We start from the raw sequence: 26,900 nt of genomic DNA on the forward strand, positions 1-26,900 counted from the left end.
TTTTCTCACTTTAAGGCTGATTGAGGTCGCCATCATGATGGATTGAATCCACACCACACAGCAGATTTTCCAGACTTCAGATAAACTGTCCAAAACTTATCTGAAAGAACTCAAATTACTCTGCTGAATGTGGACTTAAATTAAAATAAATCTTTGGCCGTGACTTTTTTACTCTGACAACTTTTTCTGAGTTTAACAAAATTGGGAGAACATTTTCTGTCCTCGGCTAATGAAGTATGTCCATGTTCTTTCACCTCTGAGTAACGATTGGAAAGAGGAGGGAGACAAGGGAGAGGAGCAGACAAAAACATGAAAGGAGAAAGTAAAGAGGGAGCCAGAAGCTGGAGGGAGAGTGATAGTAAAGGGCACAGGATGACGATACACATCAGTAAAGAATGGAAACTCCTTTATACTGCAAAAGATTTTTAATTCAACTGACTGTTGAGTATGTACAGGAAGAACAATTTGTACATAAATAGGCAATAGTTATAAATATCAGCGGTTGGCTGGTACAAAATTAAAAAAAGAACATATTGTACATTATCTACAAGTGCCACTTTGGGTTTTTGTACAACATTGTCTCTTGTTGGATTGTCCGTATAGTCCCATTCACACGTTATCTGAGCTGCACTGCACATGCAATCACAGCGGGTACACAGTATGTGTCTGGGGGGGAATATGTGGCATTTGGACAACAGTAGACTGAGGGGGCAGCTTTAGTTCTAAGCCTATGAAAGAGACAGGATTATTGAGCTGAGCGTCTCGCTGCAGTGCGATGGCATTTTTAAAAGTCTAGAGGGGATTATTAGTTGCTGGGTGTCTCCTTAGATATTGCAGTACACAGTCACACAGCCACTTTAGACGGCGGCTGAGTCACAGAACCTGGAGCGGGAACAAAAAAATCATCATCATGAGCGATCATGGCACTAGGTGTGAATACTCCATCACCAAAAATACTATCCAGTGGTTAGTTTGTTCATATCAGCTGTTGGTTACACTCATCAGGTGAAGACTTTGTACACTATAGCTATATACAGCTCAGGATGTACAGTAAGTGCACTCATCTAACATCTGCATTCATTTCTAACACATCAAATAAAAAGTTTTCCAGCACATCATGTAAGACGTTTCTCAGTGAACCGCTCCTCTGAGCACAGCGTCACTCACAACTAAAGGGGAACTTTGGGATTTTTCAACCTGGACCCTATTTTCACATGTTTTTGTGGCTGATGGTGTTCACACTGAACAAGAAATTCATGTGACACTGTGTCGTGAAATTCTATCAGTGTTGAGATCTAGTTGAGGTTCTCCTGACGTCACAGAGAAACAAAAATGGAGGACAAACAATGTCGCCGTCTGCGGGTACCTAGAGCTCAACCACTCAATGTTAGAAATGTACAGAGGCAAAACATAAAAGGAGAGGGCTCGGAGACAAGTGAGCAAAGCCATAGGACTAAATGGTAAGGTACTTGTGTAAGCTTTTTTGTTCAGTTGCTTCCTAGCAAAATGTTCTGAGGAATCTAAGCTAGTCTACTACTATGGAAGGTAAACAACGGGAGCGTACCTATGTTCCCCGGGTTCTGTGTTCCCCGGGTCCTATGTTCCCCGCTTTGTATGGGACCCCAAAAGGGTCCTATGTTCCCCGCTTTGTATGGGACCGGGGAACATAGAACCCTTTTTAATAATAAGGGTTCTATGTTCCCTGCTGTTCCCCAAAAGGACCCAGGGAACATAGGCCCTTTTTTTTAAAAAAGGGTCCTAACCCCCTAACCCTAACCCCTTTTTCTCAAAAGGGTCCTATGTTCCCCGGCAACAGCATAGGACATAGGACCCTTTTTCTTAAAAAGGGTTTTATGTTCCCCAGTCCCATACAAAGCAGGGAACATATTTCCTTTTGGGGAAAGCGGGGAACATAGGACCCTTTTTTTTTAAAGGGTCCTATGTTCCCCGATCGGGGAACATAGGACCCGGGGAATATAAGGATGACCCGTAAACAACAAGGAGTGAAGTGGAAGTGTGCTGCCATGACAGTATGAAAAATAATTGAGTGTTTTCATATTGGTTCATGCTGGTTTAGCCTCTGGGTTCACCTCGGTTGTTTCCACCTATCTGTTGTACTTAACTGCAAAGCAAGTTAACCGTTAGCTGCCTTCCCCAGGTAGTTAGCACAACCGTTAGCATAGCTGTGCATAGCAAATATTCACCAGTCGCAAACTACTCCAAAAATGAAAAAACAAACCCCCAAGAACACATGTATGTGTGAGTAACGTGACATGAAATTGTGTGAACACACCATAAGCTGGCTAATGGAGACAACAGGTTTTTAAAAGTGGTCCAGTATTGAGAGACAACGCTGCAGCCGGCAGCAGCAAAACAGGCTGCAGTGTATCCCTGCAGGCAATTGGGCACCATCAATTTATGTCCACTGACCACTGACAGGCTCAGATTGTTATAAAGGTGTCTGACAACATTGCTGAAAGGACCCTTCAGAGAAATGAAACATTTTTCTTTGCCTTTCACTGGTCTCTTTGTTATTGTGACTCAGTCTCACTCAAGGAGAAGGTAACAGTGGAAATATTAGTGAAAGCTGGAGAGGGGAGTACCGCAAAGAGTTTGCTGTGTTTGAGTAAAGGAAGCGTAGATTTTCAATGTCATGGCTGAACATTTAGCTGAGTTTGACAATGTGGAAAAGTGTGCAAGATTTCAGAACGAGACTTCTCCTTGAGTGAGACTTGGTTGCACACAACAGACCGTAGCGAAAGGTAAAGAAAAACATTTCATTCCTCTGTATGGTCCTTTCAGTAATGTTGTCAGACACCTATAATAACAATCTGAACCTGTCAGTGGCAAACACACGCACATTTAGTTCCTGTCTGGACATTTTATAAACTGATATTTTCCTCTTTGTTTTGGCCTCTTGTCCACATGAGTTTTAGATCACTTTTTAAAACGCACCTACAGTTTAGATTTTTTAAAACTCCGGCTAACGTTATGTGTGGATGTGTGAAACAGAGCGTTTGAGAAAATGCTGATGTAATCTCTTCAATTAACCCATGTCTATTATTGCTATGTGTAGGGAGCACAAGAAACGACGATAGCAATGGTCGACTACCAGTCTGTTATCACTTTGTTTACACTTAGGTCCTGTTTATACGACAATGATTTCAACCAAAAACGCTAAGTTCCTCTGAAAACGGAGACCACACATGTGGTTGCCATTTTGTTTGTTTATACATCACCGCTCTGTAGAAGGAAGCACATGTGCGCAGGCACGTGTTGTTTCATTACAAAGTCACACTGCCAACTACTGGCCTGGCGTGTATACTACAGTGCTTTTGGTCATTTTTGCGGATATTTTTCGTGTAAACGTGGCCTTAGACTTGGTGTTGCTCCACCATTTCATGGACAATCAGAGACATCTGCTGCACCCGCTGTTTTTGCTCCACTTCAGCGTGCACTGTTTTTAAGGCCACCAGACACAACAGTTTTAAATAAGACCCTGTCAAGACTTTGCATGTCCAGGGCATCACTTGCATGTTTGAGTGAGTAACTTCATCCTTGAATTGATCGGTAATCAACAGTAGATCCAGTAGGTGGTTTGAAAAAGGTAACATTTACTACCTTTGTGTTGAGGTAGACTGCAGTGTTTCAAGTTGTTTTTGCATTCTAATGTGAACAAAGATCATTTGTCATGGTCACGGTCATGTGGACAGAATTATTTTTTAACACGAAGGGGGAAAATGTCTATTTTAAAAAATATCTGTGTACATGTATACAGGGCCTTAGTGGGTGTAAACTGTTGGTGCACAGTTGCCCATAGGGATCACATTACAGCCTATTTCACCATGGTGCCTCTCTCAGTACTGGACCACTATCCAAAACTTTTGTCTCCATTAGTCACTTAAACACAAAAACATGGGAAAATTATTTCCAGATTCAAAAATACCAAGTGTCCCTTTAAGTCCTTAATCTTTCTGAAGCTTTATGGGGCCGCCGAAAAATGTGAACAACCCCCTCTGCTGAAAGAAAATAAACTCTGATATCTACTCACATGCACAACTGCACAGATATACACCAAACACAGCAACGACACTCATAATGTCTCCTATGAACCACACACACATACGAACATGCAGAAACTGCCTCACATACAGCTTCACAGAGATTTCATTGCTATGACAGCAGGTGAGTCATCAGCAGCGACTCACACTTGGTCCCTGAAATTGCGCTAAAACATTCAAGCAGGTAGTATGGACGATGTGCAGAGCATTCAGTGGATAAAAAGGGAGGTGTTCGGATGACTTCGCTCTAATTTTAGACTTTTTCTGGGGAAAATTAGGATAGAAAACTTTTTGTCTGTATCAAAACACTCTGAAGCACTTTCATCATTTTTTTTTAAAATCCACAATCATCTTTCAGGCATTCAGGCTGCCACTTCATTTCTGTGCAACGTCGCCCTCTTGTGTGCTGAGCTGGTACTGAAGGTGAGCTGTGTCAATTACATAACTCGTATAAATACACTTTGAGCTACAAAACCACACAGCACATACACTTAATCACTCAAAAAGTCTTTTCCTTTCCTTCAAATTCATATAAACTGTTGTTGGATGACGTTGAACCACATGTCTGGGGGTCGAGCCAATGTGCAAATGTTTCTAAAACTAAAACAACTATAAATCGTGGCTGTGATATCAATTAATGACACAACAATGGTAAATCAAGCTAGAACATGAGCGATACTTTGGCATTACAACCTTACTCCTCTCACCCTGCTGCACACAAGAGAATTAGTTTGAATTCTGGGAGGACTAATAGGCCAAGCAATGAGCATTAAACTTAAATAAAATCAATGTATCTTTCTCTACTCAGTGAAAAACTAATGCATCAGCACAATAAATCCAGTTTGACTTAATACAGTAGCTTCAAGCACATTCTTTGCTTCACCTAAACAAGATCATCAGTGTGTGTTATCACTGATTCCTGTGTGTAATAACTGTGATTACTGGGTCGGGTCACACCAGAGTAGTATCATCGCACACTGTGCTAAAAACAAGGCAGGTATATTTCAGTGCAATATGCAAAGTTAAACTTAAGGAACATGGGTTAATAAGCAAAACAAAGAAAAGAGGGAGCCATTGAAAAAATGGCCGTCTGAGCAGCAGAATCGTCCTTCTCCAGGGAGGGATGGCTTTCCACAGGGGGGTTTACACTGTAGCAGTGGATTCCATCGTTACCACAGAAAATCTGCACCAGGACAGACACCAAATAGTTTGAAAATGTGACTCTCAAGCAGCAAAACAACCCTTTTTAATACCAATACATCCTTTCTAAAACCTGAATAAGAGGGAACCTGATATGGATCTCTCTCTAACTAGACCTAAAATCATATCTGCTCAAGGGTGCTTCCAGGCCCTTCTCTATCTGCGTAAAAGGAATACTTCGTTGTTCTGGGAAGTACGCTTATTAGCTTTCTTGCTGAGTAGATGAGCAAACCAACACCATTCTCAGGTCTGTACGGTAAATACGGAGCTGGAACCAGGAGATAGTTAGCCTAGCTTAGCGTAAAGACTGGAAACTGCTAGCCTGACTCTGTACAAAGGCAACAAAACACGGTCCCCGATTCCGATTGTCTGGGTTGCATTCAAAGGCCGTTGTAAAATGCTCCATAATCACAGCTGTGACTGCAACATTATATCAGTACTATTGTGCCAATAAGACACCTGTTGTCATATGAGACTAAAGATTACAGAACGCAACCGCCAACTGAAGCCCAAATCATTTTTCACCCTCTAGGATGAGAACGTTCGGAAGTACGCAACGCTGTCAATCCATGAATCCACAAAAACAAATGCCGGTTAAAAAAAAACAAAAAGAGCTGACAGGGATTTATGTTTAAGCGACCAGGGAGTCCACTGTGTCGTGTCGCTTTGTGTAAAAAATAATATACGCCAGGCCCACCCACAGAAATGTCTGGACCCCTGAACAGGTCCAGTGAATGGGCCCTCTGGGAAACTGCTTCACTTATATCAACACGTGCATGGGCTAAGATTTACTGCAGCAACAATAAACACAGTGTTTATTTTTATTGTTTGAATTAGTACTGGTTGATAGTTTGGTTAAAGATAAAACACTGTTATCATTACTTATATTTAGGATGAACATGATTACTGGTGGCACGGTGGTATGGCGGTTAGCACTGTCACCTTACAGCAAGAAGGTTCCTGGTTCGATCCCAGGAGGGACACCTTTGTGCGGAGTTTGCATGTTCTCCCCGTGTCAGCGTGGATTTTCTCTAGGTACTCCAGCTTCCTCCCACAGTCCAAAGACATGCAGGTATCTATTGTACAGACTTGACTCCTTGTCTAACTCTCAGCAAGAAAGTAAAACAAGCATATATCCCACTGAGTCTAAATATTCCTTAGGATCAATCGGATGTTCTCGTTGGCACACAATGAATCAATATTTCAAACCAAACAAAGCGCCAATGCTGGTTTTCTCCTGCTCGTCTACCGATTCCACACCTCCTACGGCAAAGAGCGTTTCAAACATTTACAAAGTGCAAAATTCAAAGTTGCATCTCGCTTGTGAGTTTGATGGAGCAGCTTTCAAACCATTTAAGGAAAGGAATGATCATGATAATCTGAACTTGAACGTTGTGAAGACCTGGAGGTGAGGCTGATTTTAATACTGACGAATAACTGTGTTTCTGCTGATGAACACTGTTGGGCTGTCACTCCCTCAAACACCACTCATTGCTCAACTTTTGTTCTCACTCTGATCTCCGAAAGAGATCATCAGATGATCGTTACAGGTCGTCACTCTGCTGTTTTTTAAAAAAGAGGATTTCTTTCCCCACAAGTGCAACAGAAAGCCTTCGAGAGTCAGTGGCCATAAAGGCATCTGGATGTCCCAGAGAAGGCTGTTGGCACAAAGAAGTGATGGAACTCTGGAAACACCCGAAAACATGGCTTTCAAGTCCAGAAGCTGAGGATGGCGCCGTCTCCACCTGGTGCTGCTCTCTGACACGGAGACAACTGGCCTGCTTTGAGTTCCCTCTGTGGTTGTGGCAGTAACAGAGCAGAGACACCGGGGGCACTCTCTCCTTCATCCAGCCCCTAAGGTCCAGAGCATTTCTGCCTCCTCTCCATCTACAAACCCAGCCACCTTAAAGTCTCTGATTGGCTCGAGTCGTTCGCTCTCGTCTCAGCGTCTGTGCTTCAACATGTCGAGGGGGTTTCGCCTCACAGAGTGGCGAGGATGCGTGAGAAGGAGATGATGACGGAGAGGGTGGTCTGGCCCACGCCGAACACCAGAGCCTCCAGTGGTGCCATGTCCTTCCCTGCCACGCGGTACACCCCCGCCACTGCCGCGCCTGAGGGGGGGAAAACACACACACACATCACCAGTGTTAATACACACAGATGCACAAACACAGCTGTCTGTCACAGCCTGTCACCATTACCGCAGATTGTCCATTCACAGCGAGGACAAACACATCCGTCCTCGCCTTTTCAGCCTCCCACCAGGAGTCCAGCGCTCTGCACAAAAGTTGTTTTTTTGTGAGTGAATATTTATTCAAAGATGGTTGAAGCGTTCATGTGAGGATGTTATTCGATGCACAGCCACATACTGTGTTCACGTTCATCCTCACAATATGTTGTTTAGGCCATTGTCATGGGAACAGACAGTGAGGAGAGGGACTTTTTTTGAATCTCTGATCTCAAAACCAAAACAGAGTGGCCTGATTTTTGCTCAAAGCTAAACAAACAGAGACGATAATGTTAGATTTAAAGGTCATGCTATGAGCAGTGGGGCTCCACATAAACACACAATTGTGGTTAAAACAGTTTTAGTTATTTCTGTCTGTTTTTTTTTTTTTGTTTTTTTTTTTTTGGCTGGGCCCTTTCAGTAGTTTAAAGTGACTCAGTGAGAAAAGGGTGATTTCACATATTTCTGACCACCAGTCAGGATTTAAAAATATTTAGACACAGTGAAATAAATAATAACATTATCAATAACGTTACACTAATTTTGTCCTTGCTATGTTTCCAGTTATCTTCTGTTTCCTCCTCGTGTAAGATATTAAATATTCTTAATGAATGCAGTTGTACAATTAAATGCAATTTGGGGCGACTGGCTAAAACCACTTTAATACTGCTTGAGGTAAAATGGTTTGGTGCATGCCGGTGTTATTGTAGTTCATCTGGTTTATCAACACACACAGCTCATGATGGAGGCTATTAATGTACTCTAAAACCCTTAGAGCCCTTACACCTGGTGCAAAGCAGCACACAGAGCAGCACATCTGTCATTTCTAGTTTCAGACTGACACAGCCCTCATGTTGTGTGAGTAGCAAAGGTACTTTCCCTCATCTGTGTGCCCATTCAGTAGGTCTTAATATGAGGTGTGGTCAGGCACATTGTTGGTGTACTGAAAGCGATTGCAGCATTGCTCAATAACACACCTGGTCTAAAGTCAGAATGGTGCAGTATTTCCCTATCTGATATCATTTAAAGGGCACAAATAGTAAGATACACCTACGTCAGCCGGTTTACAACCTACATACACTCTGTTACACACAGGCACGTGCAGATGAGTTGCTGTGGGTGAAATAACACATGATCAATGAGGAGAATATGGGCAATATTCTCCAATATGTGAACATAGCAGAGATCAGAGCAGAGCTGCTGTCCCACTCCACATTAAAAGAGACGCTGTGCAGAGGCTAAAAGTTTTTAGTTTTGCTGCTTAATTGCCCCACATGATTTGCTGCAGTGATATTACTGCTCTCACTGTATTACTCTCAGATGCTCACTTCTCCAATTTGCTGAATCCGCCGTGTAAACAGCAGTGTGCCAGGTGCATACACACCTGACTTTTAAAGGGAACACAAGATGACACATTCATCGGTTGAATTCATGTTACACCCAAACGCACCTATGATTAATTAAGGGACTAAATACAAACCCTTTGCCCCTCGGGCCTTGCTTTGCGCCCTGACTATGTGCTGTTTAACAAGTAAAGCGAGTTTAGAATTTAGTTCACCTTGGACCATGTGCTACAGCTTGTTCAAACAGGGCTCTTAATGTTTGTTTGCTGCAGTTTGCGTCAAACATCCCACTCCTCCTCAGAGTTTTAACTTTAAATGTGAACACAGAGACATGTAAGCATCTGAGGAAAAGCCGACATGGCTCAAAACGTCATGCTTTAAATAAATCACTCTTGATTGGAGCTTTTTGGTGCGCGGACTTTACTTGTTTTTAACACACAGGCATGACACACATATTTTTATATTCAGTGTGACTTGCACTTCCTGAGGAAGTCATTACCTCAGATGTCCTCCAGTGTGAATAAACATCTATAGATCCCGTTAGACATTATCGAAAAATAGCACTCCTTGTAACTTCAGAACCTACTTTAGAATTATCACATTTTAAGTTTTCATCAGTATTTAAGTAACCCAGCAGTGATTACTGTCTGCACATCCAGGGGTACACAACCCCCCAGCAGCTATATCGGCATACTTTCAATGGTGCTACTTTGGCAAAATGTGAACCAATATAGGCCTAAAGAGCCTTGTCTTGACATAACGGAAGTTGAAAACAGTCATTTAAAGGTGAATTAAAAATCAAAATGTGAGGACAGTTATGGTTGTCTTTACTTATGTTGCCACAAAACACACCCTCACAATCCTGATTAAACAGATCAGATGATTTTTTTCACTGTTCACCTCTTAATAAACAAAAACATTTGATTGTTATATAGTTATGGGTACTTGAAAGTGCTGTGTGTAACTCTGGAGAGAGAAAAGTTGATTGTTGAGCCTCATTTCCAGGTCGACAACCTGGGAATGAGGCTCAACAACGAACTATCTTTAGTTAGCTATCTACCAGAGAAATGCTCAGGATCTGAAACCAAGTATTCGGAGGCTTTAAAGGTTGATGTTTTCTTTCCCCAACACGACGTGACCTTTCTTTTCCTTCTGCTCGGCTGAGATTGCTGCCTTTGCTCCGCCACACTTTGACTTTAAGCCAGGCTGGTGTACACATGGAGGGTGAGACTGAGGGGTGTGTGTGTGTGTGTGTGTGTGTGTGCTCACAGTCAATAGTCTGCTCTCCCTGATTGCTACACATTAATAATAAAGTGTCTTTCTATTTTGGGGACCAGCTTGCATCTATGATGGAGAGTGATTCATTGAGCTGAGCCCTGAAAAGCTCCGGCCCTACGCTCAGATAGATTTAGGTCTGTTTACACACCCTGTGATCACACTCTGTTACAGTGAGTGCAAGGTAATGAAAGACAAAGCAAGGCTTAAATATTATCTACTGCATCTGCTAACAGACAATCTGTAAAGCGCGTTCAGGTAAACAAATATAAATAAAAATGTGACACGATGCAGCCAGAAAATGTGGTGTAAAGGTAGAACTGGGATACAATATTTATTATTTTCTTTTGTGCCATAATTCTGTATTATAATTTTGGAACTTTCAATGTTATTGTATATATTGACTTTTGATGTGTTGTGCCAGATGTTGAGACACACGTGTGACCAAGAGTATATTTTTACATTTTAAAAGTGAAACATTGAACATTGCTATTTTTTTACTACATTCATTTGCATTTGTTTAAAATTTGTCACTACCAACAGCTTAAAAAAAAAAAAAAAAGAAAAGAAAAAAAAAAAGGTTTTGAGTCTCCTGCTGAGAAATGTTTGGCCCATCTACATTTCTGATTTGAAACTATGGAGTTTGTAATTGAATAGCCCTCTGCTGCAATATGTCAATACCAGAAAATATCCTCATTAATCATTATTATCATCCATTTATTTTTACCGCCCTGGTCTTGAGTATTTATCAGACCACACTGGGTGAACTAATCCAAGGTGTGGATTATTGTGAAGTTGGGATGGGTACTGAACCTCAACAGTATTTTGGTACTGACCAAACAGTGGTATGAAATGTCCGAACATGATTTTGTTTGTTTGCTTTTTAGACATAAATCTTAGACAAATATCTTGTCTGAATGCTTGTTTTCAGACCTTTTTTGTCACATGACTTTATATTTAATTTAGAAAGATGGGGACCTCAAGATCAGATATTGCTGCAGGTGTTGACTTTCAGCCTCTCTTGAATCTTTGTGGGCTTCCTGGGATTTTGGTGCAGCCTACAAGACCTGATCTCACAGCAGCTTTTCTCAAAGTTGTTGCATGCCACAATGTTTTTTGCAAGAAATTGCAGGAGCAAGTGACAATTGTGAAATAGCTATAATTTATTTTTTTGTGAGATTCATTAAAAATGTAAAGGAAACCTTTCCAGTGAGAATAAAACCGCACTGTTCTGAATCTGTGATTTATTCTACACTAACATTATCACCCACCATTGATATTTAATCTAACTCACCTTGATTCTTTCAAAACATGTAATAGATCTGGATGCAACAAACTCTATCACGGCAACTTGTCTTATCTGTTGTCAACAGGTTTCAGTCTTTCTGTGGGTGTGTTTTGTGTATGTGTTTTTTCTATCGATGTTGTTTGTGTTCCATCTAAAAGTTGCACAGAGCACAAAACGGTTTTCCCCCGCTTTCTTGCAGAAGATTTGCATCACCTGTCTGCATCTCACAAACAGACACAAGGCAGTGCGTTTGGGGGGAACTGCTATGATTGGCAAACTCATGGCAAACTGCAATGATTGGTAAAGTTGCAGAAAAGTTGCGGTGATTGGACGAAATTGCAAGATTGCGTGAAATTCACAGGGATTGGTTGAATTTGCATTAATTGCTGCGATCATGACGTTGAAACACCCTGGAAGAGCTGACCTGTGTAACACATCTTAAAATCAACACAGCAGAGACTGAAATGTCCTGACTTTTAGTTTATAGTTTGGTATAAGGTCCATTAACACTGCATCCTGCAATCCCCACAGTGAAACTTGATGGCATCTCTTTGTCATATAATTCAGATTTCACAGAGTGGTGCTGGCCATGCCCAGTGAACTTATCTTAATGTGTAAAATCACTGAAGTGCCTCTTTAAGGCCCCTCTTATTTTACTGTATATTGTGACTGAGTGGTGCATTAAGTATTAACAGAAATGGATTAAACTAATTGGTCAGGGTCCCCGGGGGTCTGAACCCACTTTGCGTAATTTGTAATCTAGCCTCGCAGGTATCATGTTGGCACTAGTTTCCAAATATTTCCCAACTCTAATGTAATGTTGTGACAGTTTAACACCATCTGTCTTCAGAGGCTACATTACTGCACTTACATTGTTAGCCATTATTTTTCTTGGGTGTACAAACCTTGTAAATGCACCAATAACCACCCTTAATTATCATCATCCAGATATAATCGAAGCTTCCTGTACTACATAAACAAAAAAGAAAGGTAACCAAGAAAACACGTGTCTGAAATCTCACTGTCATCTCCTGTCCTCCTCTGTTCGACAGGAGTTAACACACAAGCTCCCTCCATCCCGCTCTCTTTCCCCCCCGTCACCTCCTGTCTTTATCTGGATGACTGGATGCTGAACGCTGTTGAGGTCAGTCTAAAAAAAAATTAAAAAAAAGATTACCATACAAATAAAAAAAAAAAGTGTATGACTGTACTTACTGGTGATGACGCCTCCGGAGAGGGAGGCCAGGAAACCCACGCTGACGAGCACCAGGGTGATGAGGCGGCCCCTCTTGTGGCGCTGCAGCATGACCAACATGAGCAGCCCCACCGCCCCGTGGACGAAGAGCGAGGAGAAGAGACACCACAGGAACACCCAGTACCACATCTCTGACGGGAGGGAGACAAAACACATGAGATACAGACTACAAACATGGGAAACAATGTGAAAAAGACAAAACTATGGTGACTGTTTTCCACAAATTTCTGACAGAACAGACGAGTGATTTGATAGCTCCAGTTTCATGAACTCATCAGAGGTAAATTTACACTTTAAAAATGATTTGTATCCAAGTCCATTTATTCAACTACTGCAATTAAGGACAATTAAGAAGTACTGTACTTGAGTATTTACATGTCACTCTACTTAATACTTCTACTCCAGCACATTTCAAAGGAAGCAATTTAATTTTTCACTCCAAGAGCTGCAATGATTAATGGATCGTAATAAAATCAAGCAACTATTTTGATAATTGATAAATATTTAAAGCAATTTTTCATACAAACTTTTGCTGCTTTCAGCCTCTTAAATTTGGGGATTTGATGTTTTTCTCTGGTAGTCATTGTAAATTCAATTGAACAAATCACCACAGCATCACACTAACAACAACAATCACTTCCTGGTCAACAACTGGAAATTGATTTGAATTGCAAAGCTATGTGAAATCAACAAACTTGTTTATTTCTGTCATCATTTTCAGCCGTAACTGTAACGTTCAAAGACATTAACCACAGTGGTCCAACCTATATGTACTGTGCTGTTTTGCTAGCATCTTTATAAACCTAGTCTATTGACACAGACCGTAAACAAAAAAATTTACTGGACAAGGCCTACCGCAACATAAAAAAAATCAGCATCAGTTTGTGTGTTTCTCCTTTTTTATCTTACACACAAACTGATAGAGGCAGCTGTAGACCAGCAACTCCGGTGTTCTGCGAAGTAAAATTACCATTTTTGTCAATGGAGTCTGATGGCTCTGAGATAGCGGCTTTAATTTTCCCATCAGAAAAAGGCTGTATGATGTCTAGGTGAAGAGATGGAAATATTGTACATATAGCATACGCTTACACTGATTTATTTTTAGGTGGCTATAAACTAAGTCATTACAGCAGTGTTTGCTCAGCGCTGTTTCATTTTATGTACACGCCCCAGGGATTTTCAACTCGGAAGATATTTTTCCACCGCAGGAGCTTTTATCATGTACCTGGGATTTTGAAAAACCCTGGCGCGTTTGCACCAAAATTACCCAGGGAAAAAACTTTCCCTCAACCCCAAACTTTCCCTGAAAAAAGCACCTAGTAGGGAGGTAGGACTTTTCAGTTCCCCACAATTCTGGAGGGGTGGGGCTCTTTGCTGAAGAATGCTGATTGGTGGAACACACACTTGTAGCATTCCGCACTCTCGTTCCGTTACATCTTTTACCACTCCCCTATACATCATCAGCCTGATTTGAATACATTTTCGGGAACTTTGAGGTGCTGTGGAAACGCAAACCACACAGATTACTAGGAATAATTTTACCCAGGTAAAGAAATTCCCGGTAATAAAAGTTCCTGGAAATGTTGGTGGAAAAAGACCTATTGCAATTCGGTCTATATATTTGGACATAAGTCACAATCTTTTTTTACTGTTTTTTGGCATTATATAGATTAAATCAAAGATTAAATTACAGTTTGGCTACACGAATTTGTATTTCATGTTTCATCATTTCATCATTGTTTCATATCAACTGATCCACAAATGATCAACAGGTTAATCAATCATAAAAAGCCACAGATTTTAGGCATAAATGTCAGTTTACTGCTGATGATTAATCCTGCTCAGTGTCTGAAAACAGACGTTTAATATGTTCTTGGTCAAGTCTGAGAAAATGACATTGTGACACTGTGACATCAAAAGGGTTAATTCAGCTTCATCTTGGGCTCTGAGATGACATTTGCAACAAAAAGCCTGTGTTACAAACTGGAGGTGTGGTTTTTTGGATGTGGAATTTACGAGGAAGTGAGGGTGTAATCAAAGACTAAATCCATTTGCATTATGGGAAATGTAGCATCCAGTTCTTTATGAGCTTGACCCATATAGGGAGAACAAGTCGGGACGTATTGGCTGCTTCGATTTTGACCATTCATTACTTAATTGATCTGTGAGTTGTAAATGGACCTGCCCTTAAATAGCCTTTCTAGTCTACCGACTACATGTCACCTTCACCCGTTCATACACACAGGCTACCGTACAAGGTGCCACTAGCTACTCAGCTACACATTAATCCACTCTCACACACCAATGGAACAGCCATCAGCAGTAATTTGGGGTTCAGTATCTTGCCCAAGGATACTTCGACATGTGGAATAATCCTCCGATTAGTGGACGACCCGCTCTACCTTTTGAGCCACAGCCGCCCATGCAATACTAGTGCAGTACTAAATCACCGCAGTGCCCCTTTAAGCAGAGATGGAGTGAAAGTGATCGATCCTTAAGGTTTTTCCATCACAGTGAAGAATAGGATAAATATTCCTCCCTGGGTAGGTACAGATAAAATGTCCTTGTCACGCAAATTCAGAGATTTCATTGCTCAGGCAGAATGCTGTCCTGCTACATGTGCCACTGGGAGATCTCCTGATGCATTCTTACAGATCAATACATGACAGACCTTGTTTGAGGGCAGATTGCAGCTACAGATCAGGATGCACAGATACTCTTTAGGAGCTGCACACACCTGCGAGGGAGGATTTCAATCTACAGCCGCTACAATCTAAGTCAGGGCTCATCGAGGAGGCAGCCGACCATGGTAATGGACCTGAGGTCGTGATGTATAAAACCGCTCAGAGTGAGATTTCACACGAGCTGCAGCGAGCTAGACACTAAGCAGTAAATGGAAAATCTGGTCTGAAACAATTGCTTATAGCTGCCTTTTGTGAGCTGGGCTGTAGCTGAAGAATTCAACATTTGCTCTGCTCGTTCAGTTGCAAAACTTTGCTTTAATAACTGATTACATAAGGACATAAGTATATATGTATATCTTCATAGACACTGGACCAAATCAGAGGTCAGCCCCATTCAGAATCTATCTCAGCCTCTTCCTCCTCATCCCTCTCTCTCTTATTCTTTCTTTCTACAAACTGCCTTTACATAAAGAGCTCTGGCCTCGTCGCACTTCGCCAGCGAGGGGCCTTGCTTAAAACCACTGGCACCATGGGAGCAAGGAGAAGCCAGCTGGCCATGAGATTATTCTAGAAGAAAAGACTGAGGAAGGCCAAAGCGGAGGAATGTCGTGTAAAAAGCCCAAGCCTGTTCTGTTTGGATGATGGGAGATAAACAGGAAATGCGACATTGTTGTGTGGTGTAAACAAAGTATTCCTCCAGCCCAGAGGGAGCTCTTTACTGTATCCATCTAACCTCGTTGTTCCACAGTCGACTGAGCGTCTACATCTTCTCATTGATCTGGCAATCAGCTGCCAATCAGGGCGGAGAGAGATGTGACAGCGCAGTAATACAACGGCTCTTTGTCTTGCGTAAAGTGGCACGCCAGTTAGATTCAACCATTGCCGTCCATCGAGCAAGAGAGGAGAGAGATGTCTGTGACAGAACGAGTAGTGCAAGAGTCAGAGAGATGGATTCTTTTCATTTTGCTAATTATGCCTCGCTCCTGCGTTCTCTTGCCTCATGACCAGAAAATCAATCAAGGTCCGCCATCATCAAGGATGTCCCGATCGTTTAAATGTGTCTCCAAGAAGACAAGGAGAGAGGGGTCCTTTGGAGGAGCTCAAGCAACACTCAGGTCATATGGTTCAGACTTTGATTATAGGCAGCCGAGTGTGAAAGACTGTTCGGCCTGACTATGATACCTCGAATATCCCACCCTGCTTCATTAGGATCCCTCATCGAGTCTCAGCTTGTACATCCTCGACTCCTTTCCTTATGTCTTAGTCCCTCCTAACTGAGATGCGAGTGGAGAAGGCGAGGAAGAGACCCGGGGAGAGAGGAGTCAAGGCAACAGGACTTTAAGAAAATGAGATATTCATGCTTCACAGTCATTTTTAAAGTAGGGATGGGAATCGATAACCAGCTCCAGTTCCGAGCTTTCTTTTATCGGTTCCTTTTATCGATGCAGGCATGTTTTTCTGACAGTTGCACATTGCAAAATAATGATATCAAACTCATACGACTACTAGGGGTGTAACAATACATCGATCTAAATCAATATTTTGATAGAGTGATCAACTATCCAATATAATACATATCGTCATTTTTAAGATGTGCCTTTATTTTGAAATTTCCATGGCACGTTTGTGTCACCATCTCCGTACAAGCACACCTCCTACCTTAACATTCAACAGTGCTAGCCACCTAGCGCCAGGCAGACGATAATAGGCAGCCAAGAAGAAGGCAACAGGATATTTACTGATATCGTCTCATATCAATCTCAGCCCCTTGAATTGAAAAAAACATACTGTGGCAGACTTTACTTAAATATCGTACTGTTGACCAAAGAATTGATTTAATGTTGCATCATGGTGAAACTTGTGATTTGCACCCCTGGCATCTACGTTGATAGAAACTCACGACAAGAAGGAGTCATGGTGGAGAGGAAGAAACGGTCTAAAGCATGGCTTCATTTGCAGCCTGTAATCTGTAAAATGATCATTTCAAGCAAGGAAACAGCTGCAATATGCTGAAACATCTCTCTATACGCAACATGGGCTTACCGTACCAGTTCCCATCCTTATATTATCAATTAAATATAACTTGTGGCACAGCTGCATCATCAGTTGTGTGTCACGCCTCTACGTCACAGGAGCACCGTCACTCACTGCTCCTCTCCGCTCTCTCCTGTCTCCTCAGGATGCATTTTAAATTGAGATGTCGTTTAAGCTGGCGCACTGAGATTGATTTCCGGGTCACAGGCAGGAGGACGGAGGACAGAGGAGGCGAGGAGGCACAAAACAGACAAATGAGAAAAGCCCCTGGTTGCACAGGCCAGGCATCTGTCGCCCAACTTAAGCCTGGACGGATTAACACAATGTTCATCACGGGAGCATGAAGGGACATGGAGGATGTGTCCCACAAACCCCACCTCTGTCATCAGGTCCCGTGACCAGCACCACTGAAAGCCTGAACAGTTACTAAAGAACAATAGTGAGATACTAGTTTGAGTATTTCCATGTTATGCTACTTCTATAGTCATACTCCGCTTCATTTGCAACTTTTTACGCAGCTACATTTTTCTGACAACTACAAGTACTAGGATTTCACATTAAAAAAAAAAAAAAAAAAGCTAAGTAAGCTCATAAACTGCATTGTTAAAGGTTAAACCAGTGACACATTTTTTTTAATTTAAAAAGCTAAAAAACTAACTAAAAAACCCAAACATCTTTCCTCCCACAGTGATCATCTCCTGACCTCTCAGGTTTATCTTGTGACCCTTTGAAGGGCCGCATTTTCCTGACCGAACCCGACCCAAGCCCGATGCAGTTTGTTGCCTGATCTAAATTATAATTAAATTTCAGCTGAAATAAGAGGCATTTTGCACCATGCAGTGAATGTAAACCTTGCACATTATCTGAGAAAAACTCACGCTGGTTTCTCCAATTTCCCATCGTGCTGTCTTAAAACTCAAGTCTACTTGAGCATTACTTGAGTAGACTGGGGGACAGCTGTGTGATGGCTCTGTAGCACCCACTAGTGGCGGGTGACTGCATGACAATTAAGCTGCCTTGTACATGAATGAAACACTAATAGGTTTTACCGACTAATATTTCTGGTGCCGACTAGCGAGGGGGCACGCATTTAATTGTTTAGACCTCTAATCGCGAGCATACCTAGTTGTTATATTGTCTTTTTTGGAATAAAGGCAAAAACAAGAACATTTTGTGCATATAAATACACCCAGTGAGGCGTGCAACTTATCAATTCAATACTGGCATCAGATTGGTGCTTGGTATTGACAGATACTCAAAGCCTGGGTATCGGTACCAGGACTGCAAAAGTTGGATTGCTGCATCCCTAGACCAAACTGTAAAGACTTTAAAACTAGCCTCATCTTGACTAGCTACAACAATGTGTCAGTGCACCAGCATTAACAATCCGACAATGTCAGATTTAAAAATATTTCAGTCACAGATTCTATTTTTCTGCAGAATGAGTACTTCTCTTTATACTTAAAGTATATTTTGCTGAAAATACTTCTACACTCTTACTTAGATCGACTTGTAAAAGAGTATTAGTAAGTTGAGATATTGGTTCCTTTATTTAAGTAAGTGATCCGAATACTTCTTCCTCTATTGCTGAGAACAACACTGATCGGTGGGGTAACCCACTGACAACCAAATGTCAGTAAAATCTGTCTGTGGTGGATAAATGGGTTACCGTCACCTGCCATGCTGGCTTCCAGCATTTAAACTTTTAAATGACCTGGTTAAAGAGTTTCTGTTTCAAGTCTTGATGAATTACAAGCTTGATGTAACGTGATAAAGATTTAAATGAAAAAGTAGAGAGAGAAAGTCAGTAAGGTGAAATGTTTGTGTGAAAATACACGGCTTGTTATTTACTCCAGCTGATAGAAATGACTGTTGGCAGGTCATTTTTTTCCTGTTTAGCAGACGCTGGGAGCTGAGCTGAACATTTAATTTCAGGGGACAACGGTGCGGGTGGTCACAGCTCAGAGATAGTACCTATGGGCCGAGAGATGCGCTCCGCTCAAGTGCTGTGTCATGTTCAGAGATACGAAAACACAGTCAGAGCACGGCATTAACTTCAGCTAATCCGCAACTACAGAACGAGGTCTATGTCCGCACGGCAGCTTTAGAGCTTGCCGGTCAACAGTGAGGCATAAAAAAAAATCAGGGGATCATGTTTTTTTCGGTGGCTTGATAAGAGGTCAGTTTCTGCATGAGCACGCAGGCCGCTGCAGAACATGAACACGTCAAAGTGGAGGGACTGCAGGAGCTCTGCAGGGGTGTTGGGTTCATCCATCAGGAGGAAGAATGACGGGTTGGTCCCGGTACAGGGAGACAGAGAGAGGTGGGATGAGGCTGGCTGGTGGTGATAAGGCTGGAAGTGTCTCTTTATTTCTTTCTCCTGAACACTGCACGGTAAATCCACCAGACCCAGCTCAAGGCAAAGGGTTTGCAGTAAGGGTTCTTTAGTGTTGGACCTCCTGCTTGAAGATCTGAAGCACTATCATCTTTTGAATCACTTTTTAAAACTTGTCATCTTAAAAAAAGCCTTTTACTAATGCTAGCAGTGGTTTACGTGTTTAATTTGTTTATTTTACTGCTTTTATCGTGTTTTATTTCATTCTCTGTACTTTTATTTATTTGTTTTAATTTTGTTTTTCCTCTGTGAAACAATTCATCACCTCGTAAAAGATGTTATACAAATAAAGTTTATTAATATGTTACAGCTGTTCTCAATTATTGCTGGACTATAGACCAAATTGTGAATCTCTTGCAGACCTAAATTTACGACACATTTTCACTCCTAACTCATAAAGTACCAACGCTTGGTCAGTGGCCCTACACATCAATATAGAACACCCTAGGTGCCCTATGGCATCAGTTTTAGACACTCAGGGATGGAGGGCCAATTTATGCTCATTACATGCATTGTGTGTTTTCAAAATAAACCATCTCCAAAAGAAACGTGACATATCTCACTAGCGTAATATGCTACACATACTAGCACAGGAAGTTGTTACTGAAATCCACTTTTGTTTTCACACAGGACACAAACAGTGGCCTCCCAGGTAAAAGTCCGGAGCTGGTTTGACACATCCACCTCCACCCCGCCTGCCCTTTATTGGAATTTCTACGTCTAATTCTTGAAAGTAGTTCAAATTAGAGCTGGGCGATGTGATACAGCCTATAAAGGTCCATTGTGTAGGATTTAGGGGATATATTGGCAAAGCGGAATATGATATAGTAAAAATGTTTTTTTTTAGTGTATGATCACCTCGAAATAAGAATCGTGTTTTTGTCACGTCATGCCTGTTGACACAATATTCGGATATTCGAATATTCGTTCTATGGGTAGGTATTCGCTATGAAAATTTAGTGTTCAATATTCGTTTTTTTATTTATTTTTTTTTTTTACTTTTTTTTTGGTGCTAAATGTAGTCTATTTGTTGTTGGTAAATGTAGGTTATCAATAAAAATCAAAACTTTTAAATTGCATTGTTAAAAATGTGAAAATATAGTATAGCCTACCAACTGAGCTTATGCGCACGGCACGCTTGAGCTCATCCGTCTGAGGCTGTGGATCAGTGCCAAGTTTGACCACTTTATCACTATTCCCTCTAACTTGTAGCTGTTTTTTCGTTATCTTTTGAATTTAATATGAATTATGGAACCGTTTTTGTCAACGTTTGTTTCCCCCGTTTTGTACAATAAATTATTGTTTAAAGTTTCAACAAGTTTCTTTTGGAGTGCGTGACACAAGTGTGTTTTGAAAATGACCACGGACTGTCATCTGCTCAACGCATCAGTACCTTCGGATGCCATGACAGTAATAGCCAATAATGTCAAAATATCATTTACAGACCGATTTAACCGACGATCGCTGCAGGATGACTAGCCAATGTGAAAATCAAAAGAAAACATAGAATAATGTACTGAAAGAGACTGTTGTGCCATCACATTTTTTTGTGGTTTGATCCAGTCGCCGCAGTGCAAAACTCCGCAATACAATTAGGTCTGAAAAAAACCCCGGAGGCAGACCGGGGAGGCAACTCCCCCCCTCTGCCGTGAACGAATATTCGAATAATCATTATAAATTCAGCCGAAGGTCCGAATGTTAAAAAATGGTATTCGTGATCGTGGAGTGGAGTCAGATCGTGGAGTCATAAAATCATGCCGCGACTTGGCTGACAGACATGACTCACTACACGATGGTCCACACCAATTATCCCTGGTTGTCTTTCACGACATGTGTAATGTCATCGGATTATTCTTGTCCTATTTTTATTGTTATCACTATTATTTCAGTCACTGTGTCTGTTCATGTGGCAGCCGAAATGTTGTTGTAGTAACGTACAAAGCGCCACCAGATGTCAGGAGCGACATTTGAAGTACTGTACGCAAACATGCAAGCTACTGAATCCTCCACAAATGTTCCTGCAAATGTTTCACAAAAAAAGCCTTTTTAGAAAATGAAGGATTCCCTAAACTGAAGTTATAAGGGACTTTGAATGTGAAACAGATACAGGAAGTGTTGAGTTTGAAATGATGGCGCGATGCATTAACTTTATCAAGGCAAACGGGAGCAGAAAAGAAGTAAAACTATAAAAATACAGAGGGAATAATAAATAAAGGCGTGTTAGTAATGTAGTCTGTTTCAAATGAAGCTGGTAGCCTCTGCAGTTCTGGTGAGTAAAAGCCACTATTTTTTAATTTTCTTACTTTATATTCTCCATTATAAAGAAATAGCATTGTTTGCTAGCTTGATGCTAATGGCAGTACTCACAGGGTTGATAAAGTGCGTCTGCTGTTTCACGCCATCATTTTTCCCTTTTTACTCTGTCATGGCAACAACCCTAAAAGAAATATCTAAAAGACTGGAGAGTTGCTACCGTACAGTTGTCTATGGCAGCAGATCACTCTGTGTTTCTATTGGTCAAAGTGACAGGATGGGACGGGAGCAGTCGCGAACGACAAAAAGAAAATCAAACATGCTAGACTTTCTATTGGAACATCATGAGGCATCCCAGACGTGGCGTCGGTTGTCATCTACTATGACACACTACACAAGATGAAACAATGGATTGTCGACACTCATTGTCGTTTACAATCCCAGCCGTCACCGTACGTCGCTGCATCGGGCTATAATCGGGCTGATATTGTGTAGTGTGAACCCAGCATTAGAATGCACTGTTAATCTCTATATAGGGAGCGGGTCCTTGTCTACGGAGATCACCATGTTTCTACAGTAGCCCAGAATGGACAATCTAAACACTGGCTCTAGATTGGGACATTCACATTTTCATGTCAGCCACCGTAGTTAGCAGCTTCCGCAGCGAGCAGTGTTGGAAAAACAGTGATCTGTGAAGTAAGACTGCTTTTTTGCCAGTATAACTCACTGTTTTGAGAGAAAGAGACCTCTACAGATAATTTGGCTCATGGAAAAAAAACTCCTGAACAATGAATACTGAAAAAATCCTAACCAGCAGAAGTTTTAGCTGGTTGCAATCTTTAACCCTCACTGTTTGATGCAACTAAAGTCCCCTAAATGTTACACTGTTTCTTTAAAACCAGAAAAGACAAGAGGTATGATACTAAATATCTTAAATATAAGACGATATCTAGTCCCAGCTCTAGTACCAATAAAAACTGCACACTATCCAACCTAACAAGGAAATTTTAAGTATTTTGCTTTGTTTTTTATCAATTACTAACTTAACTGTTAACTTTGTTAACACAGTTGCATTCACTTGCACTATGCACTGTTTTAAAAATCTCAGAGATCGGTATTTTAAAACCAGAGAACTTAAAAACTAAAACTATATCTACCAACCCTCTGAAGTCAACCTCATAGAAACATAATTCTCAAAAACAGAACACTGTGGCCATATTTGCAAACCATAAAGCAAGCTATGCTTTTTTTATGGTTTGCTGAAGTGAAACTGCTGCGAGCACACAAATCATAAACAGGAAATCCATTTGTTTAAGCGACTCCCCAGGGCCTCAGAGAAAGGGCAAAGGGGTTGATGTATATCAAAAGTTCACATCTGCTTCTAGAGCGTGTCACTCTTGTTGTTCAGGGCTCACACACTCTCTCCTCGTGACCTTATCTCATGTCTCAGGAGGTCGTTTTTCACCTGGTCGGTGAACTGCGGGGTTGAGGGGGATCGGGTGGCAGTTTCATGCACACTGCTCTCTTTAAGTCCACCCTCACCAGCTTTTCTGCTGCAGCTCTGCTTCCGCAAACTTCTACATGCGCTGCAGCTTCCTGCTGAGTCAGCATCATTAACTACCATCTTTTATCTTTCCGGCTTGATGTGTTTCTCAACACAGGATGTCAGCTGCATTTCAGGGGATGGGTCTGTGCCAATTCAACTATGACCACATGTCCGCCACAGCTTAACTCTCCCTCTGCAGGGAGGAACTCAAGAATGTCTATAATCTTGTGTTTATGTGACAGAGCAGTCCTGTTGTTCCTGTATACATCACCCTCTTTCCCCCCTTTGTACATTTAGCAGCAACAAAATAATAATCTAAACAGATGGTGGCAATTTAGCTCTTGTAGAGGAAGTTCAGCCTGTAGAGGAAGAGATAAAATGCCAACATACTATTTTTCTTCTTCCTATATTGTTTTTTATTTCATGTGGACTTGACTGACCGTGTCTCGACCCAGGATTGTCTCCCCTGAAGCTTGTTAACAAAGATCCTGGAGAGCAGGTGTGTCAGTCAGGTCTATATGCAATGATTGCATATGGAACAAGAAAATCAGCTTGCAGGCATTTTTACTTTTTGTGGTGTACATGTACATGACGCTGTCATCTGTATCAACCCCTCAGCCCATCATGGTGCCCTAACCACCTATATGCAGCTTATTCATACTCATATATTACAGCTTTTATCGCCTGGCCCCACCATTCAAAAGCACATTGTGAAAAGCACGGATTTTAACTTGAGTCCAGTCCATCCCAGACTGATGCCCAGAGTTGAGGATGCTAATTGCCCCTTGATTACTGGACTGCAGGACAAAGGCAGGAGGAGAGGGGAGGGAGGCGGGCGACACTTCATTTACCACACAGTCAAAGTGCATTCACGCAGCAGGAAGATTAATTAACCGCATGTTGTGATTATTTTCATGTCAGCCACTGACTCCGCACGCGTGGACAGAGGAGTGGCACTAGCTGTGGATGGGAGCTGAGGTGGTACCCTCTCTGCCCACCGAGCATGTCAGGAGACACATCACACATGTAGGTTTATTCTGCTTTAAAATGGACGGTGGCCACCGGGCGACACATTTACAGTATACATGCTGCTCGTGTGTGTGAAAACAGAATAACGGCACCTTTCATTCCGCATACCTGTGAAGTGCTGCAGCGTCGTGCCCTGCACCCAAAGGCTCAGCACTTGCTGCACCGACAGATTAACAGAATAATCCCTGTTCGTTGTCATGTTTCTGCCGCCGCCGCTGCCGCCGCCGCCGCCGCCCGGGTTCGCACCCCTCTTTATCGAATAGCTGTACTTGGCTTTAGACGAAGGCATGGAGGAGACCGGGGTGGCATGGGATGTGAGGCGGCTCTCCCCGGCGCGGCTCGCCTCTACCGGTGCCTCTGCTTCGGCTTGACGTCCGTCTCCGCTCCGGGAAGAGAAGGGCCGCTGGCTGGTCGGTTCATCCTCGGTGGTGTCGGTGGCGGCTGTGTGGAGGCCATGATGGGGATGGCAGCGGGAGCGCAGGCAGGCAGACGCACGGTCGGCTCGTCCTACATCGGCCAGCCCGGCTACATAACCCTTAAAGGGCCAGTCGCCTGCTCGGTGGAGGGGGGGGGGGGGGTTACCGTGCACGGTGACACATCCTCGAGTTACTGATGTCGCTTCATCAATGGGGAACAAAAGAGAGCACGGTGCGCAGAAAATGTGCGTAAGTAGGATAAGTTACGTAGCAACGTAATCACGCCATAATATTCCAATTATCGTCATTAACACACCACAAAACACTCGGGTGTGAATTGCTAAAAAAAAAAAAAACCCGATTAATTGTGTTGTTTTTTAGCCGAACAGCATGAGTGCGTAATTTACAGCTGGCACGAGCCTCAAACATGACTCAGCCAATCAGAGCAGAGAACCACATCTGTATACATCACATATATGTGTGCATAAACCTTTCATAAATATATATGCAATGTTTATTTTGTTGTTGAATAAATTCCACGTCACAATCAAATGACGTTGCCCAGTGCCAGCTACTACCGGGGCGTTGCCCATGACGACGGATGGATGCAGGAGCTCTCCATGGTGCTGATTGGCTCACCCAAAAACGCCTGATATAATAATAAATAATACGATAGGATGGATGTGAGCAAGACACACAGGGATGGGGAGTATTAGAGGGAGGTTTTGGATTAGAGAGAACACAGAAAATGACTTACCACATGTTTACATTGAAGTATGGTGAGCATACATGCTGGAATAAATCCAGATGTTTAAGCTGATGTGCAGGAGGAGACCTCACAGAGCATCTCGAGACAAACAGTGAATTTCTCAGTCAGCCCCACGAGGATTAAGACAGAATCCGAGAACACATGAAAGCTATTTTGAATAGTGTGAAGCTTTACACCTGTCTGACATCTTTTACTCACATGGCTGAGCGTCAGACAGAAAAGTTGGATGTGGGGAGGCAGGAAGGGAACCTGGGTGTTATGTAGACGCTGAATGTTCTGGAACATTTCTCTGAGGAGTGCAGTATTTTAAGAAGTGTCCCAGTTCAGAGGTATGAGGGTGAGGAAACGTCTGACATTTGACATCTTTTGAGTGTGTAGGATTGTCTCTAAATGCAAAGGTTAACAGGGTGGGTTTTAATAGGCTCCTGGATCACATCTCACTGTAAGTTCAGCTATTGTTGTCAGAGAGGCTATAGGCTAGAAACATTCAGTAGTATAATGTATCAGTAAGCCGCAGAAGAGTAGAGGAGAACAGGGCTGGTTGTCACATTCATTAGATCTCACACCCCAGAAGGTACTGTGAGAAAATGTTGGGGTCAGAGACCTGGACAGTTATTTCAGGAGTTAGACACTTGACACTGAGATGAGAGGATTTTTTTTGTGTCTTTCATGTCAAAATGTAAATATACAGCTCCTCCCTTCTCTAGGCTGATACACAATGGGTTTATAATACAGCAATTATTAGCTCAAGCAAGAGCTATAGTTACAATATTTTTTTCTTAGCTTTGTAAAGTGTGTTTTTTAGCATAGTCACTAGCAAAAAATTGCAGTTGGGGATGTTTGTCACAATCTCTTTGGGGTTGGCTGTCACATGTAGTTCTTTTTTTGTTCATTATAATATGATATAAGAGAGAAAAATACATTTACGGGCATTATTTTTCCTGCTGATGTTCTCTTAGGTTTTTGCATTTCAATGAAAAATTCCAATGAAACTTTACAACTTAACTTTAAAGATTGCTTACATTTTGTTTATCCTCGTTACATTAACATTGGGACAACCAGTTCCATTGTGTGACAACCGACCCCACAATGGAAAAGGTTGTCAAAAGTGCACAAGACATATAT

General features: G+C 42.0%; 1 protein-coding gene across 1 annotated transcript; it reads right to left on the reverse strand.

Moving 5' to 3' along the window:
• Positions 1-418: 418 nt before the first annotated feature.
• Positions 419-25,150, reverse strand: tmem170b (transmembrane protein 170B). The gene is made up of 3 exons (XM_049602663.1): positions 24,699-25,150; positions 12,610-12,780; positions 419-7,372 (listed from the first exon to the last, which is right to left on the reverse strand). The coding sequence occupies exons 1-3, from the start codon at positions 24,877-24,879 to the stop codon at positions 7,242-7,244; spliced, it is 483 nt and encodes a 160-aa protein (XP_049458620.1). The 5' UTR covers positions 24,880-25,150; the 3' UTR covers positions 419-7,241.
• Between the last annotated feature and the right edge of the window lie 1,750 nt (positions 25,151-26,900).

This window comes from Epinephelus fuscoguttatus, linkage group LG17 (genome assembly GCF_011397635.1).
Source record: "Epinephelus fuscoguttatus linkage group LG17, E.fuscoguttatus.final_Chr_v1".
In the NCBI taxonomy this organism is placed as follows: domain Eukaryota; kingdom Metazoa; phylum Chordata; class Actinopteri; order Perciformes; family Serranidae; genus Epinephelus; species Epinephelus fuscoguttatus.

Coding starts and splice junctions, on each gene's coding strand:
- tmem170b (XM_049602663.1), bottom strand. CDS start 24,879: ATGCCTTCGTCTAAAGCCAAGTACAGCTATTCGATAAAGAGGGGTGCG. Junction 12,781..24,698: donor GACGCTGCAGCACTTCACAG/GTATGCGGAATG, acceptor CCCTCCCGTCAG/AGATGTGGTACTGGGTGTTC. Junction 7,373..12,609: donor CTCCGGAGGCGTCATCACCA/GTAAGTACAGTC, acceptor TCCCCCCCTCAG/GCGCGGCAGTGGCGGGGGTG.